Source organism: Schistocerca piceifrons, chromosome 5 (genome assembly GCF_021461385.2).
Source record: "Schistocerca piceifrons isolate TAMUIC-IGC-003096 chromosome 5, iqSchPice1.1, whole genome shotgun sequence".
NCBI lineage: Eukaryota > Metazoa > Arthropoda > Insecta > Orthoptera > Acrididae > Schistocerca > Schistocerca piceifrons.
Window position 1 is genome coordinate 591,627,630 of NC_060142.1, and position 19,173 is coordinate 591,646,802.

Below are 19,173 nucleotides of genomic sequence, written 5' to 3' on the forward strand. Positions count from 1 at the left end.
CAGAGTATTATCAAATATTACATGGCATTGTTATATTTCATAGTGGCAAATGAGCTACCTGTTTTGTGTGTTTTCTTAATTACCTATCTGGTCCATTTTGCAACATGTGTTGATAATAAATGGACTTATACAGAGATATATTTTTGTACATAAAACATACAGACTTACTCGATTTGGATAAAATAGGAGAAATAAAGTGCAATCCATACTAGTGTACTGAATAGTCACAAAGAAAAATGAAATACTGGACAACAATTCAACAGTTGCAATCTAAGTACCTGAAGTTATTTTCATATTAATTTATTATTTAATAAATATGGTTACATAGCCTGATGCTGCTTCATTTATATGGCACAGCACATGAGAGGATATGAGATATTCCACTATTTTATTGGTAATAATTCCAAAAAAGGAAACCTTTAGATTAATAGGAAAAACCTGTATTAGCTTGATGTATAAATGAAGTGTATAAAACTGTACATTTTAGTAAAGTTGAGAAGAAAGGATATTTGGAGGGTTAGAACTATCTTTCTTATGTATGAAAGCTTATTATGGGTCATATTCTGTTGTGGTTATTCTACTTGTGTGCCTCAGGTAGTCATTATTGCTTCACGTGGCAACAAGACCTGTATCACTGCACGTGACGATATTGCAAGTGCAGCGAAGCGACTGCTGTGCTGTAGATAGCTCCAAGGAATAGCAGCGGTTTTAACATAATATATTGCAATAACGTCAATATATAATGAATCTTTTTGTAACAGCATTTTGTTTAGTTGGTTGAATGTGAGAGCCTGAACTGGATATTAGCCTAAAATAAGGACACATGTTAATGACTAATCTCTTGTTTGATGTATAGAAAATGTATAATAAATTCTAATTGTAGCTCCCAGTTCTCAGAATATTACCTTAGTATATATTGGTGTCAAATCAAGATTTAAGAAAATTTCATCTAGTCGAGAGTTCAATGACTACTACAGAGCACGTCTGTAGTTTACCAATGGCACACAACTGAGAAAAAGTATCAGTAGTATGGTGTTTGAAATGTCACACCATAGTTCAGGACAGTGGTCCTGGCATGTGACAGGCTCTCCAACACAGTCAAAAGTAGAATTATAAAAAGCCTTTAATGTAAGTGAATGACATTAATCTTGTAAACCTGAGTCTGGAAAGAGTTAACATAATAGTGTATTCATAATTATATGTAAAAAACAAAGATGAGGTGACTTACCGAACAAAAGCGCTGGCAGGTCGATAGACACACAAACAAACACAAACATACACACAAAATTCAAGCTTTCGCAACAAACTGTTGCCTCGTCAGGAAAGAGGGAAGGAGAGGGGAAGACGAAAGGAAGTGGGTTTTAAGGGAGAGGGTAAGGAGTCATTCCAATCCCGGGAGCGGAAAGACTTACCTTAGGGGGAAAAAAAGGACAGGTATACACTCGCACACGCGCACATATCCATCCACACATACAGACACAAGCAGACATATTTAAAGACAAAGAGTTTGGGCAGAGATGTCAGTCGAGGCAGAAGTGTAGAGGCAAAGAAGTTGTTGAAAGACAGGTGAGGTATGAGTGGCGGCAACTTGAAATTAGCGGAGATTGAGGCCTGGCGGATGACGAGAAGAGAGGATATACTGAAGGGCAAGTTCCCATCTCTGGAGTTCGGATAGGTTGGTGTTGGTGGGAAGTATCCAGATAACCCGGACGGTGTAACACTGTGCCAAGATGTGCTGGCTGTGCACCAAGGCATGTTTAGCCACAGGGTGATCCTCATTACCAACAAACACTGTCTGCCTGTGTCCATTCATGCGAATGGACAGTTTGTTGCTGGTCATTCCCACATAGAATGCATCACAGTGTAGGCAGGTCAGTTGGTAAATCACGTGGGTGCTTTCACACGTGGCTCTGCCTCTGATCGTGTACACCTTCCGGGTTACAGGACTGGAGTAGGTGGTGGTGGGAGGGTGCATGGGACAGGTTTTGCATCGGGGGCGGTTACAAGGATAGGAGCCAGAGGGTAGGGAAGGTGGTTTGGGGATTTCATAGGGATGAACTAACAGGTTACGAAGGTTAGGTGGACGGCGGAAAGACCCTCTTGGCGGAGTGGGGAGGATTTCATGAAGGATGGATCTCATTTCAGGGCAGGATTTGAGGAAGTCGTATCCCTGCTGGAGAGCCGCATTCAGAGTCTGGTCCAGTCCCGGAAAGTATCCTGTCACAAGTGGGGCACTTTTGTGGTTCTTCTGTGGGGGATTTTGGGTTTGAGGGGACGAGGAAGTGGCTCTGGTTATTTGCTTCTGTACCAGGTCGGGAGGGTAGTTGCGGGATGCGAAAGCTGTTTTCAGGTTGTTGGTGTAATGATTCAGGGATTCCGGACTGGAGCAGATTCGTTTGCCACGAAGACCTAGGCTGTAGGGAAGGGACCGTTTGATGTGGAATGGGTGGCAGCTGTCATAATGGAGGTACTGTTGCTTGTTGGTGGGTTTGATGTGGACGGACGTGTGAAGTTGGCCATTGGACAGGTGGAGGTCAACGTCAAGGAAAGTGGCATGGGATTTGGAGTAGGACCAGGTGAAACTGATGGAACCAAAGGAGTTGAGGTTGGAGAGGAAATTCTGGAGTTCTTCTTCACTGTGAGTCCAGATCATGAAGATGTCATCAATAAATCTGTACCAAACTTTGGGTTGGCAGACTTGGGTAACCAAGAAGGCTTCCTCTAAGCGACCCATGAATAGGTTGGCGTACGAGGGGGCCATCCTGGTGCCCATGGCTGTTCCCTTTAATTGTTGGTATGTCTGGCCCTCAAAAGTGAAGAAGTTGTGGGTCAGGATGAAGCTGGCTAAGGTGATGAGGAAAGAGGTTTTAGGTAGGGTGGCAGGTGCTCGGCGTGAAAGGAAATGCTCCATCGCAGCGAGGCCCTGGACGTGCGGAATATTTGTGTATAAGGACGTGGCATCAATGGTTACAAGGATGGTTTCCGGGGGTAACAGATTGGGTAAGGATTCCAGGCGTTCAAGGAAGTGGTTGGTGTCCTTGATGAAGGATGGGAGACTGCATGTAATGGGTTGAAGGTGTTGATCTACGTAGGCAGAGATACGCTCCGTGGGGGCTTGGTAACCAGCTACAATGGGGCGGCCGGGATGATTGGGTTTGTGGATTTTAGGAAGAAGTTAGAAGGTAGGGGTGCGGGGTGTCGGTGGGGTCAGGAGGTTGATGGAGTCAGGTGAAAGGTTTTGCAGGGGGCCTAAGGTTCTGAGGATTCCTTGAAGCTCCGCCTGGACATCGGGAATGGGGTTACCTTGGAAAACTTTGTATGTGGTGTTGTCTGAAAGCTGACGCAGTCCCTCAGCCACATACTCCCGACGATCAAGTACCACGGTCGTGGAACCCTTGTCCGCCGGAAGAATGACGATGGATCGGTCAGCCTTCAGATCACGGATAGCCTGGGCTTCAGCAGTGGTGATGTTGGGTGTAGGATTAAGGTTTTTTAAGAAGGATTGAGATGCAAGGCTGGAAGTCAGAAATTCCTGGAAGGTTTGGAGAGGGTGATTTTGAGGAAGAGGAGGTGGGTCCCGCTGTGACGGAGGACGGAACTGTTCCAAGCAGGGTTCAATTTGGATGGTGTCTTGAGGAGTCGGATCATTAGGAGTAGGATTAGGATCATTTTTCTTCGTGGCAAAGTGATACTTCCAGCAGAGAGTACGAGTGTAGGACAGTAAATCTTTGACGAGGGCTGTTTGGTTGAATCTGGGAGTGGGGCTGAAGGTGAGGCCTTTGGATAGGGCAGAGGTTTCGGATTGGGAGAGAGGTTTGGAGGAAAGGTTAACTACTGAATTAGGGTGTTGTGGTTCCAGATTGTGTTGATCGGAATTTTGAGGTTTTGGAGGGAGTGGAGCTGGAAGTGGGAGATTGAGTAGATGGGAGAGACTGGGTTTGTGTGCAATGAGAGGAGGTTGAGGTTTGCTGGAAAGGTTGTGAAGGGTGAGTGAGTTGCCTTTCCGGAGGTGGGAAACCAGGAGATTGGATAGTTTTTTGAGGTGGAGGGTGGCATGCTGTTCTAATTTACGGTTGGCCTGTAGGAGGATGCTCTGAACAGCCGGTGTGGATGTGGGTGAGGAAAGATTAAGGACTTTTATTAAGGATAGGAGTTGACGGGTGTGTTCATTGGCTGAGTTGATGTGTAGGTGAAGGATTAGGTGGGTGAGGGCAATGGATTGTTCAGTTTGGAACTGGTATAGGGACTGATGGAAGGAAGGGTTGCAGCCAGAGATGGGAACTTTGAGTGTGAGGCCTTTGGGGGTAATGCCAAATGTCAGACAAGCCTGAGAAAATATGAGAACACATATAAAGTTTGCCAAGGTAACCCCATTCCCGATGTCCAGGCGGAGCTTCAAGGAATCCTCAGACCCTTAGGCCCCCTGCAAAACCTTTCACCTGACTCCATCAACCTCCTGACCCCACCGACACCCCGCACCCCTACCTTCTACCTTCTTCCTAAAATCCACAAACCCAATCATCCCGGCCGCCCCATTGTAGCTGGTTACCAAGCCCAAACAGAGCGTATCTCTGCCTACGTAGATCAACACCTTCAACCCATTACATGCAGTCTCCCATCCTTCATCAAGGACACCAACCACTTCCTTGAACGCCTGGAATCCTTACCCAATCTGTTACCCCCGGAAACCATCCTTGTAACCATTGATGCCACGTCCTTATACACAAATATTCCGCACGTCCAGGGCCTCGCTGCGATGGAGCATTTCCTTTCACGCCGAGCACCTGCCACCCTACCTAAAACCTCTTTCCTCATCACCTTAGCCAGCTTCATCCTGACCCACAACTTCTTCACTTTTGAGGGCCAGACATACCAACAATTAAAGGGAACAGCCATGGGCACCAGGATGGCCCCCTCGTACGCCAACCTATTCATGGGTCGCTTAGAGGAAGCCTTCTTGGTTACCCAAGTCTGCCAACCCAAAGTTTGGTACAGATTTATTGATGACATCTTCATGATCTGGACTCACAGTGAAGAAGAACTCCAGAATTTCCTCTCCAACCTCAACTCCTTTGGTTCCATCACTTTCACCTGGTCCTACTCCAAATCCCATGCCACTTTCCTTGACGTTGACCTCCACCTGTCCAATGGCCAACTTCACACGTCCGTCCACATCAAACCCACCAACAAGCAACAGTACCTCCATTATGACAGCTGCCACCCATTCCACATCAAACGGTCCCTTCCCTACAGCCTAGGTCTTCGTGGCAAACGAATCTGCTCCAGTCCGGAATCCCTGAATCATTACACCAACAACCTGAAAACAGCTTTCGCATCCCGCAACTACCCTCCCGACCTGGTACAGAAGCAAATAACCAGAGCCACTTCCTCGTCCCCTCAAACCCAAAATCCCCCACAGAAGAACCACAAAAGTGCCCCACTTGTGACAGGATACTTTCCGGGACTGGACCAGACTCTGAATGCGGCTCTCCAGCAGGGATACGACTTCCTCAAATCCTGCCCTGAAATGAGATCCATCCTTCATGAAATCCTCCCCACTCCGCCAAGAGGGTCTTTCCGCCGTCCACCTAACCTTCGTAACCTGTTAGTTCATCCCTATGAAATCCCCAAACCACCTTCCCTACCCTCTGGCTCCTATCCTTGTAACCGCCCCCGATGCAAAATTTGTCCCATGCACCCTCCCACCACCACCTACTCCAGTCCTGTAACCCGGAAGGTGTACACGATCAGAGGCAGAGCCACGTGTGAAAGCACCCACGTGATTTACCAACTGACCTGCCTACACTGTGATGCATTCTATGTGGGAATGACCAGCAACAAACTGTCCATTCGCATGAATGGACACAGGCAGACAGTGTTTGTTGGTAATGAGGATCACCCTGTGGCTAAACATGCCTTGGTGCACAGCCAGCACATCTTGGCACAGTGTTACACCGTCCGGGTTATCTGGATACTTCCCACCAACACCAACCTATCCGAACTCCAGAGATGGGAACTTGCCCTTCAGTATATCCTCTCTTCTCGTCATCCGCCAGGCCTCAATCTCCGCTAATTTCAAGTTGCCGCCACTCATACCTCACCTGTCTTTCAACAACTTCTTTGCCTCTACACTTCTGCCTCGACTGACATCTCTGCCCAAACTCTTTGTCTTTAAATATGTCTGCTTGTGTCTGTATGTGTGGATGGATATGTGCGCGTGTGCGAGTGTATACCTGTCCTTTTTTTCCCCCTAAGGTAAGTCTTTCCGCTCCCGGGATTGGAATGACTCCTTACCCTCTCCCTTAAAACCCACTTCCTTTCGTCTTCCCCTCTCCTTCCCTCTTTCCTGACGAGGCAACAGTTTGTTGCGAAAGCTTGAATTTTGTGTGTATGTTTGTGTTTGTTTGTGTGTCTATCGACCTGCCAGCGCTTTTGTTCGGTAAGTCACCTCATCTTTGTTTTTTACATATAATTTTTCCCACGTGGAATGTTTCCTTCCATTATATTGTATTCATAATCATCTAGATGTGGCACATATCATTTGAATTTTCTATCAGATACAATGAATTTTCTATCAGATTCAATAAATTACAAAATTAATTGATTTTTTAGTTTGGAATGGTAATAAAGAAGAAGCAATTCTCTAAATTTTGATGAGCTGGCATTAATCATTACTACTACTACACCTTGACACTACAGCCCTCATAGGGCCTTGGCCTCCTGGACAATCTCTGCCCACTCTTCTCTGCTGGCTGTCTTGGCTCTCCATCTTCTAATTCCCATCCTTCTCAAGTCCTCCACATTGTCTAGCCATCTGGTCCTTGGTCTGCCCCTTATACGACATCCACTGGGTTTTCTTTTGAAAACTTTCTTGACTGTGCTGTTCTCCACCATTCTTTCTACGTGTCCCAACCAACGTAGTCTCTTACTCTTTATTTCTGTCACGATATTCGGTTTGTTGTACAACTCTCTGATCTCATTATTTATGATTCTCCAAAAACCCCTACCATTCACTGGGCTGTAGATTTTCCTAAGTATCTTCCTTTCCCATCTCAGCAACAACTCCTCACCATTTTGTGTCATAGACCAGGTTTCCAAACCATACATCACCACATGTCTAACTACTGTATGATACACAGATTCCTACTAAAGCTTCTTGCTGTAAACACTTTAACCAGTGCAAAGTAGCTCCTTTTATCAGCTGCAATCTTTGCATGTATTTCATCTTTCATATCATTATTCTTAGTTACCAGAGACCCAAGATATTTAAAGCTCTCACAGCATTCATATTCTTTTCCGTTCAAAGTCATGCTTCTTTCTCCTTCACTATATCTTTTCCTAGATGTTAACACATACTTGGTCTTTGACTGATTAATGGTCAGCCCCATCTCTGCACCATATCTTCCTACTTTTTCAAGCTTTTCTTCCAGATCCTGTTTCCTCCTGGATAACAAATCAATATCATCTGCATATGCAAGCTCCTGAGTCATTCTATTAAATAGTGTTCCCCAGGGTTGTTGCTTTGTGTCTTTCGCATTACTCTCTTGAAGGGGACATTAAATAGAATAGTGGAGGGAACATCAACCTGCTGCAGTCCTTGGTTAACTTCAAATGCCTTTGATAAAGTGCCCTCGATCTTTCCTTTGCATATTGTTCTTCCCAAAGTCATTTGAACCAATCTTATCAGTTTGTTAGGGACTCCTGCCTCTTGCATTGCCTTCCAAAGTTGATCCCTTCTGATACCACCATAAGCTTGTTTGAAATCAATGAACAGGTGGTGAACATCGATGTTATAACATTTTTCAAGGATCTGTCTGATAGTGAAAATCTGATCTGTAATGGATCTATTAGTTCTGAAATCACACTGGTAGTCTCCTAGATACTTCTACTTATGTTCTTAACCACCCAGCCATGATTTTTCCCAATACTTTACATACTACACAGAGCACTGCAATTCTTCTATAATTCCTGCAGTCAGGACTGTCATGCTTCTTGACCCATACATAAGAAACATGACAAACCTGAGTGCGGGAATTATAGAAGAATTGCAGTGCTCCACTGCTGTACTCCACTGTTTTGGCATATTTTCTTTCCGCCATATTTCCACTGTAATCTCATGCAAAACACTTACTAGTTTTTCTCCTCCATGTTTTACCATTTCTGCTGTAATATTGTTTTCTCCCAGAGCTCTATTGTTTTTAAGAGTCTCGATACTAACTTTAACTTCTTCCAGTGTGGGTTGTGCTACTGATCCCTGGTGAACATCATTGTTCAAAGAAAATACTGTTTGTTCATTAAGAAAGAAATTAACATGACACAACCTACAAAGAAGAGACAAGTAGAAGACTGAATGTATTTTTGTACTACAGTAATATATTGTGACAAAAAACACAAAAAGAAATTTTTTAAAGTATTAACTGAAAATTGTCAGCTTTCACTGTCTTAAAGATATAGGGAGCTCAAGAAGTTGTTCCTCACAGGTAATACATATTAAAATAGAAACAAATTACAACTATAATAAAATAGGAAACTTATCACTAACTCATCTCAATTTTCTTTATTTATAGGTCAACTTTTAGTTAACATTAATTTGTAAGTGCACTTACACAGGCACAGTCCAGGTGGCAAACCAACTGCTAGCGCATACTGAACAGGTAAGAGTACAGCTATAAAAATTTGATAGAATATCCAGATTCTGGCTGCAGTTTCTCTTCTCATTGCAAACAAGAGGCACAGCCAGAAGGAATACAAAACTGCATAAAAATCCAGACGTGTTCCAATCAGCCCAACAGTAGCCATGAGACAAGCCTGAAACAAGCCGCCGCCATAAAAATGACAGACCATTAATTCTACGCTGCCAGAAAAAAAAGTATAAGTCAGAATATGCTCAAAAGAAGTTGGAGTCCTGGAGGGGATTTCAATCTTTTGGCAAAAGTAATTTAAGTCAGAACTGGATACAATATCCTATAAGTCATTTAGTCGTAATAGTACAAGTAAACATGTTGATATCTACCTTGGAAAACAGTATAAGTCAATTTATACTATTAGTGCTGCAGTCCAATGAAGTAAAAGTCTCGTAATATTCCTTGACCTGGTCACGGAAAATGATGCAGGTGATGACTTAATGTCTTTGGTACAATGTGTGCTACCATTATAGAATATCTATGATTTATTGTTACCTCTGTGAGCACTATTTGAAGTTGTAAACATTTGGTTAGCTTACAAAAACAGATTAATTCTCAGTACTAACAATGTATAATACAGTGGTTTGTGGTTGTTCAATCATATACATAAAATAGGATAATAATAACATAAGAACAGTACACTTTTGAAGATGTCTACTACGTCATTAAGAATATTAGAACATGCAAAGAAATCTTTAACACAGGACAAAAATGGTGAAACAATTAAGTGCTCTTGATAATGTTCAGTAGCGAATATAGGAAAGAATATTATCATAAGTAGCTATTTCACAATCAAAATTTCCTGTTACTTAGAACCTGTTTCTGTGTATTTCAGCTCTTAACGAAAGCAGTACGAGAAATATGGTAGTTAACCTCGAAAAACAGGAAGATACATTCTCACATGTGTCATCTGAGCTACGTAAGGAGCAGTTAGGAATAATCCAGGATACTGTGGATGTAATAAGCAACTGTAGTGATCCTCTGTTTGATATATCTGTTGATTGCAATATTGATGAAGACTATGTTCTGGATTTTAAAGCAAATAAATCACCAGGTCTGCATGGAATCCCGGTTCCATTTTACAAAGGGTACTCTGCAGCATTATCCCCTTACCTAGCTTGCATTTATCATGACTCTCACAGCCAGTGCAAAGTCCCAGGTGACCATAAAAAAGTGCGGGTGACTCCAGTATATAAAAAAGGTAAAAGAACGGACTCACAAAATTACAGACCAATATCCATAACTTCTATTTTCTGCAGAATCCTTGAACATATTCTCAGTTTGAATATAATAAACTTTCTTCAGACTGAGAAGCTTATTTGCATGAATCGGCATTGTTTTAGAAAGCATCGTTTGGGTGAAACTCAAGTTGCTGTTTTCTCACATAACTTACAAAGAACTATGGATGAAGGGCAACAGGCAGATTCCATATTTCTAGATTTCCAGAAAGCATTTGATACGGTGCCCCACTGCAGGCTGTTAATGATGATACTAGCATATGGAATAAGTTCACAGATATACAAGTGGCTCAAAGACTTCTTAAATAATAGAAGCTGGTATGTTGTCCTTAACAGTGAGTGTTCATCAGAGACAAGGGTATGGTTATGCGTGCCCCGGGGAAATGTGATAGGACTGCTGTTGGTCTCTATATACATAAATGATTTGACTGACAGGATGGACAGTGATCTGCGGTTGTTTGCTGATGATGCTATAGTGCATGGCAAGGTGTCAAAGATGAGTGGCTGTAATAAGATACAAGATGACTTATACAAAATTTCCAGTTGGTGTGATGGACAACTAGCCCTAAATGTTGAAAAAATTTAAGTTAAAGTGAATGATTAGGAAGATCAAACATGTAATGTTTGGATACAATATCATTAGTGTCCTGCTTGATACAGTCAAGTTATTTAAATATCTGGGCGTAATGTTGCAAAGTGATATGAGGTGGAATGAGCATGTGGAAACTGTGAGAAGGAAGGCGAATGATCAACTTTGGTTTATTAGGAGACTTTTAGAAAGAGTGGTTCGCCTGTAAAGGAAACCGCACATAGAACCCTGGTGTGACCTATTCGTGAGTACTGCTCGAGTGTTTAGGATCCGTACCAGATCATATCAAAGGAAGACATCGACGCAATTCAGAGGCAGGCTGCTAGATTTGTTACCGATAGGTTTGAACAACATGTAAGTGTTACGGAGATGCTTCAGAAACTCAAATGGAAATCTCTGGAGGGAAGGCGATGTTCTTTTTGAGAAAAAATATTGTGAAAATTTAAAGAACCGGCACTTGAAGCTGACTGCCAAATAGTTCTACTTCCCCCAATATACACTATGCATAAGGACCATGAGGATAAGATACAAAAAATGAGGGCTTGTACAGAGGCATACAGACAGTTGTATTCCCCTCACTCTATTTGTAAATCAAACAGGAAAGGAAATGACAAGTATTGGTACACAATACCCTCTGCCACTCTCCGTACAGTGGCTTGCGGAGTATCTATGTAGATGAAGATATAGATGTAGATACAGATGTAGAAGAGAGTGAGTCAAGAGAGGATGAGCATACAAATGTGTGGAAGATAGTGACTGCTGGAAGACCTTCAAAAAGGAAGAAAATTGACAGTATTGCACAGGAAATTGGCTATGTAATTGCTGAACCAGAAAAAAAGTCTGCATCAAATGCCATGAAAGGTACTTATTCTTGAGAAGCAAGAGCAGAATGGAAACAAAATTGGAATATGGGACAAAAAAATATAACAGTCAAAGGGAAAGAATTTAAAGCTGGAGCTTCAAAACCTTTATAAATGTGCCACTTGAAATGTAAAGAAAAACTAGACAAATTGATTGACGAACTGAACAAGGTTGGGACAAAAATATTTAATGAATATTAGGCTCTTGAAGATTGAAACGAAAGAGTAAACTTTGTAGTCAGACTCAATGACTCAAAAGCACCTGCAACATCATGGAAAAGGACCCAGGATCCCGACAAAGCAAATTGCCATATGGTTACTCATTTTTTTTCATTTCTGAGTAACAGGAGAACAATGTCGTGTTTCCTGAGAATGTTTCAGGAATATCCTCGATGAGTCCCAGGTGTTCATCACACTTGAGCTTACCAATCGACAGGCTAATGTATCTGGAACTTTAAGTGAAAACAAAACGAAAAAGATACCACCTGGTAGCAAAAACCCTCCTGAGAAACTAAAAGAAGTAATAAATCAAATTACATCATTTCCTCAATATAAATTGCACTACACATGTTGTTGTTGTTGTGGTCTTCAGTCCTGAGACTGGTTTGATGCAGCTCTCCATGCTACTCTATCCTGTGCAAGCTTTTTCCATCTCCCAGTACCTACTGCAACCTACATCCTTCTGAATCTGCTTAGTGTATTCATCTCTTGGTCTCCCTCTACGATTTTTACCCTCCACGCTGCCCTCCAATACTAAATTGGTGATCCCTTGATGCCTCAGAACATGTCCTACCAACCGATCCCTTCTTCTGGTCAAGTTGTGCCACAAACTTCTCTTCTCCCCAATCCTATTCAATACTTCCTCATTAGTTATGTGATCTACCCATCTAATCTTCAGCATTCTTCTGTAGCACCACATTTCGAAAGCTTCTATTCTCTTCTTGTCCAAACTATTTATCGTCCATGTTTCACTTCCATACATGGCTACACTCCATACGAATACTTTCAGAAATGACTTCCTGACACTTAAATCTATACTGGATGTTAACAAATTTCTCTTCTTCAGAAACGCTTTCCTTGCCATTGCCAGCCTACATTTTATATCCTCTCTACTTCGACCATCATCAGTTATTTTGCTCCCCAAATAGCAAAACTCCTTTACTACTTTAAGTGTCTCATTTCCTAATCTAATTCCCTCAGCATCACCCGACTTAATTAGATTACACTCCATTATCCTTGTTTTGCTTTTGTTGATGTTCATCTTATATCCTCCTTTCAAGACACTGTCCATTCCATTCAACTGCTCTTCCAAGTTCTTTGCTGTCTCTGACAGAATTACAATGTCATCGGCGAACCTCAAAGTTTTTATTTCTTCTCCATGGATTTTAATACCTACTCCGAATTTTTCTTTTGTTTCCTTTACTGCTTGTTTAATATAGAGATTGAATAACATCGGGAGAGGCTGCAACCCTGTCTCACTCCCTTCCCAACCACTGCTTCCCTTTCGTGTCCCTCGACTCTTATAACTGCTATCTGGTTTCTGTACAAATTGTAAATAGCCTTTCGCTCCCTGTATTTTACCCCTGCCACCTTTAGAATTTGAAAGAGAGTATTCCAGTCAACATTGTCAAAAGCTTTCTCTAAGTCTACAAATGCTAGAAACGTAGGTTTGCCTTTCCTTAATCTTTCTTCTAAGATAAGTCGTAAGGTCAGTATTGCCTCATGTGTTCCAGTGTTTCTCTGGAATCCAAACTGATCTTCCCCGAGGTTGGCTTCTACTAGTTTTTCCATTCGTCTGTAAAGAATTCATGTTAGTATTTTGCAGCTGTGACTTATTAAGCTGATTGTTCGGTAATTTTCACATCTGTCAACACCTGCTTTCTTTGGGATTGGAATTATTATATTCTTCTTGAAGTCTGAGGGTATTTCGCCTGTTTCATACATCTTGCTCACCAGATGGTAGAGTTTTGTCAGGACTGGCTCTCCCAAGGCCGTCAGTAGTTCCAATGGAATACTGTCTACTCCGGGGGCCTTGTTTCGACTCAGGTCTTTCAGTGCTCTGTCAAACTCTTCACGCAGTATCATATCTCCCATTTCATCTTCATCTACATCCTCTTCCATTTCCATAATATTGTCCTCAAGTACATCGTCCTTGTATAGACCCTCTATATACTCCTTCCACCTTTCTGCTTTCCCTTCTTTGCTTAGAACTGGGTTTCCATCTGAGCTCTTGATATTCATACAAGTCGTTCTCTTATCTCCAAAGGTCTCTTTAATTTTCCTGTAGGCGGTATCTATCTTACCCCTAGTGAGATAGGCCTCTACATCCTTACATTTGTCCTCTAGCCATCCCTGCTTAGCCATTTTGCACTTCCTGTCGATCTCATTTTTGAGACGTTTGTATTCCTTTTTGCCTGTTTCACTTACTGCATTTTTATATTTTCTCCTTTCATCAATTAAATTCAGTATTTCTTCTGTTACCCAAGGATTTCTACTAGCCCTCGTCTTTTTACCTACTTGATCCTCTGCTGCCTTCACTACTTCATCCCTCAAAGCTACCCATTCTTCTTCTACTGTATTTATTTCCCCCATTCCTGTCAATTGCTCCCTTATGCTCTCCCTGAATCTCTGTACAACCTCTGGTTCTTTTAGTTTATCCAGGTCCCATCTCCTTAAATTCCCACCTTTTTGCAGTTTCTTCAGTTTTAATCTACAGGTCATAACCAATAGATTGTGGTCAGAGTCCACATCTGCCCCTGGAAATGTCTTACAATTTAAAACCTGGTTCCTAAATCTCTGTCTTACCATTATATAATCTATCTGATACCTTTTAGTATCTCCAGGGTTCTTCCATGTATACAACCTTCTTTCATGATTCTTAAACCAAGTGTTAGTTATGATTATGTTGTGCTCTGTGCAAAATTCTACAAGGCGATTTCCTCTTTCATTCCTGTCCCCCAATCCATATTCACCTGCTATGTTTCCTTCTCTCCCTTTTCCTACACTCGCATTCCGGTCATCCATCACTATTAAATTTTCGTCTCCCTTCACAATCTGAATAATTTCTTTTATTTCATCATACATTTCTTCAATTTCTTCGTCATCTGCAGAGCTAGTTGGCATATAAACTTGTACTACTGTAGTAGGTGTGGGCTTCGTATCTATCTTGGCCACAATAATGCGTTCACTATGCTGTTTGTAGTAGCTTACCCGCATTCCTATTTTTCTATTCATTATTAAACCTACTCCTGCATTACCCCTATTTGATTTTGTGTTTATAACCCTGCAGTCACCTGACCAGAAGTCTTGTTCCTCCTACCACCGAACTTCACTAATTCCCACTATATCTAACTTCAACCTATCCATTTCCCTTTTTAAATTTTCTAACCTACCTGCCCGATTAAGGGATCTGACATTCCACGCTCCGATCCGTAGAACGCCAGTTTTCTTTCTCCTGATAACGACATCCTCTTGAGTAGTCCCCGCCCGGAGATCCGAATGGGGGACTATTTTACTTCCGGAATATTTTACCCAAGAGGACGCCATCATCATGTAATCATACAGTAAAGCTGCATGCCCTCGGGAAAAATTACGGCTGTAGTTTCCCCTTGCTTTCAGCCGTTCACAGTACCAGCACAGCAAGGCCGTTTTGGTTATTGTTACAAGGCCAGATCAGTCAATCATCCAGACTGTTGCCCTTGCAACTACTGAAAAGGCTGCTGCCCCTCTTCAGGAACCACACGTTTGTCTGGCCTCTCAACAGATACCCCTCCGTTGTGGTTGCACCTACGGTACGGCTATCTGTATCGCTGAGGCACACAAGCCTTCCCACCAACGGCAAGGTCCATGGTTCATGGGGGGGGGGGACTACACATGTAGAGAAAGTAATAGAGTTCATCTATCATCATATCTGAATTTGCATACAATGTGCAAGCTCTACTGTGATGGCAAGGATAGGTCAGTTTTCAGATAAATATATGAGAGAGAGAGAGAGAGAGAGAGAGAGAGAGAGAGAGAGAGAGAGAGAGAGAGAGAGAGAGAGAGAGTGTTCCATAAGATGAAACTTACACTTAAAGAGCCTACAATGGATACGTGTCACAAATATGGCATTTTACATTCTAGAAAGAAATCTGCATCAGTGAAAGATGGTTCCATGGAAGAAATTGATGCTCATCACACTGAAGAAGACAATGTGTATCTTCAAGTGGGCAAAGACAAGAAACGTTCCAGCTCAGACAGTTTGATGCTGTGTTACACTTTTGACTTAAAATAGTGTCTGCTGACTCCGTTCCTGAATACTTCAGTTGCTTTTTGTAAACAGCCACTGTGAACATACAATTTGACCACACATGAAACCAGTAAGTGTAGTGTAGCTTGCTACATGTGGCATGAAGCAGAGGGTGCTTGCAAAGGGAATCAGATTACAATGTGTGTTTTCAAGGAACTGATGTCAATTCCTTCAGAAGTGTAACAAGTGACGCAATAATCAGACACCTGCAGAGGGCAGAATAAAAACTATCACATGATTGCAATGTTCTTGTTCGTCATGCAGGAAAATCCAAATCTGAATGTAGTTGATCATAAATTCATGGTTACTAGCCACAGTCACTTAGAATGTGATGTTTACCATGGCCTGATCAAGAAACAAAAGAAGATGCTGTAAGTACCATTAGCTCATCTGCATGGCTGGTGTCAATTGGCAGGCTCAGCTGGTCAGAAAAGGAAATTTGGAGTTGTACAAATGTCACATAATGATTTCTTGGTTTCTGATGGTGTTCTGAAAGACACCTTGCAACTTCGAAAGAAAGATACACAGGGAAATAAAATTTAAGTGGCAAAATGTTAAACGGTTTGTTTAAAAAAAAAAAAAAAAAAGTATGGTAAGTGTTTTTAAAAAAGAGTCTCAATGAGGATAAGCCATTTCAGTCAATAAGTTTCATTCATAGAGGGAAGTAGGTGCTCGAATGCAGCCTGGAAAATGTTATCATCCCACACTACCAACTTCCAAAGAAAAAAAATAAAGAGCTTCTGGATATTCTCCTACTTGTTCCATCCACATTCCACAACTTTTACAAAGATCTCAAAACAAATGAAGATGAGAACTACCACCCTTACTTAGAATGTTCCTTTTATTTTCATCATTGAAAACTATGTACAGGATGACAATAATTTAACTATATGAAAAAAAAGTAAATCAGTTACAAAAGACAGCATACACACACTTTGTTCAACATGTAAATGTCACTACATATATTTGAATATAGGTTATTACACGTCTGATATGCATGGCATCATTGGCAATGATGTGGTGAAGACAAATAGCGAAATTCTGCATGAACTCCAGTGGAAGACTCTGCAGGAGAGACGCTCAGTAGCTTTGTACGGGCTTTCGTTAAAGTTTCGAGAACATACCTTCACCGAGGAGTCAAGCAATATATTGCTCCCTGCTATGTATATCTTGCAAAGAGACCAAGAGGATAAAATCAGAGAGGTTAGAGCCCACACAGAGGTATACCGACAGTCTTTCTTTCCACAAACAATATGAGACTGGAATAGAAGGGAGAACCGATAGAGGTACTCAAAGTACCCTCCGCCACACACCGTCAGGTGGCTTGCGGAGTATGGATATGGATGTAGGTGTAGATGTAGACGTCACCTATCAAAGTGTCGAAACATCAATGCTGTCAATGACCTCATGAAAGGCTGGTTTCAGCTCAGCACTGGTTTTGGGGTCATTGCTGTACACCTTGTCTTTAACATAGCCTCAGAAAAATGAGTTGTATTTGTTGTGATTCTTCAATTTCTCCAGGTGTATTTTATGATGAAATAAATTTCCGGTGAACAGCCTGGTATGAGTGTGCATAGGACACAATATTTCGGCAATCGACCACGTTGCCATCATCAGGTGCGCTGATGTACTGACCGGCGGTGGGCTGGTGCCATGTATATATGGGACAATCCCCCTCCTGCTCCTCTCTCAGGTGCTTCCTATGAGTCGGGGTGGTCTGTGCCCCGTGCGCAGTCCAGGTACAGCGTCCGTTCTGCCACCGTCTTGGCGCTGCATCCTAGGTCTTCTCGTTCAGGAGGGTCTGCTGGCACCGCTCTCGTTACTCTTCCCTCCTCCCACAAAGTCTGTACACTCTGGGAAATATCCTTTTTCTTCTTAATCCGGGTGATCACGGGTTCCTATGCCTTGCTAAGGATGTAACCGCTGTCACGATTTAGTTGTGGCTTCCTTACTCTGACCTCTATGGCTTCTTTGATGACACAGTCCCAGTATTTGGAAGTCTGTCAGGACTTTGGTTTGGTCATAATCCATGCTGTGGAGTTCCGACAGGCAATGCTCAGCGATTGCCAACTTACTGGGCTGTTGCAGTCTAGTGTGCCGTTGATATTCTCGGCATTGGCCCTCAATGGTACGAATGGTCTGCCCTATGTATACACTACCGCATTGGCAAGGTATCTGATAAACCCCTGATTTACGTAGAGCCAGATAACGAAGGCATCATCCACATATCTAAAGAAACAGGTGGATTTTAGATGCGCCGATTCAAGAGCTTCCTTCTCAAAATGTTCCATGTACATATTTGCGACAACGGGTGAGAGTGGACTCGCCATGGCTACTCCTCCTGTCTGGCCACATGGAAGAGAGAAACTGGCAGACTTCCTCACACATCTCAACTCCAGACACGAGAATATTAAGTTCACCATGGAGATCGAAACGGGTGGGATGCTCTCTTTCCTAGATGTTTTGATTAGAAGACAAACTGATGGCACTTTGGGCTACAGCATATATAGGAAGAAGACACATGCGGATAGCTGCCACCACCTGGCACAAAAGAATGGCGTGCTCAAAGTCTTGTACACAGAGCTCACACCATCTCTGATACGGACAGTATCCAACAAGAACTGGAGCATCTGAAGAACGTGTTTCGGAAGAACGGTTACAAGGAAGGGCAAATTCGGAAGGCTCTACTTCCCACACCTGCAGCACTGGCGGAAACTGTGGATGAACCTCAGGAGGAGAGGCCTTGGCTTTTATTCCATTTTGTGGGGCCTTATCCAGAAAAATTGGACACATTTTATGTAAACACCAAGTGAAAACCATCTTCCGTCCTCCAAGCAAAACCAATAGCCTTCTTGGTGGTGTAAAGGACAACCTTGCTCTACGTAAATCAGGGGTTTATCAGATACCTTGCCAATGCGGTAGTGTATACATAGGGCAGACCATTCGTACCATTGAGGACCAATGCCGAGAACATCAACGGCACACTAGACTGCAACAGCCCAGTAAGTCGGCAATTGCTGAGCATTGCCTGTCTGAACTCCACAGCATGGATTATGACCAAACCAAAGTCCTGACAGACTTCCAAATACCGGGACTGTGTCAACAAAGAAGCCATAGAGATCAGAGTAAGAGAGCCACAACTAAATCGTGACAGCGGTTACATCCTTAGCAAGGCATGGGAACCCGTGATCACCCGGATTAAGAAGAAAAAGGATATTTCCCAGAGTGTACCGACTTTGGGCGAGGAGGGAAGAATAATGAGAGCAGTGCCGGCAGACCCTCCTGAACGAGAAGACCTAGGACGCAGCGCCCAGACGGTGGGAGAACAGACGCTGCACATATACTGCACGCAGGGCACAGACCGCACCGACTCTTAGGAAGCGCCTGAAAGAGGAGCAGGAGGGGGATTGTCCTATAGATACATGGCGCCAGCCCACCGCCGCTCAGTACATCAGCGCACCTGATGATGGCAATGTGGTCGATTGCCAAAATATTGTGTCCTATGCACACTCAT

The 19,173-nt window shown here is 42.7% G+C and overlaps 1 protein-coding gene across 1 annotated transcript in view; it reads right to left on the minus strand.

Annotated features, from left to right (window-relative positions):
* LOC124799297 (piezo-type mechanosensitive ion channel component) overlaps positions 1 to 19,173 on the minus strand; it is a 715,678-nt gene that overhangs the window by 317,982 nt on the left and 378,523 nt on the right. Inside the window, exon 22 of the mRNA XM_047262884.1 lies at positions 8,607 to 8,808. Coding sequence (XP_047118840.1) covers positions 8,607 to 8,808 — 202 coding nt within the window. The remainder of the gene's footprint in view (positions 1 to 8,606; positions 8,809 to 19,173) is intronic.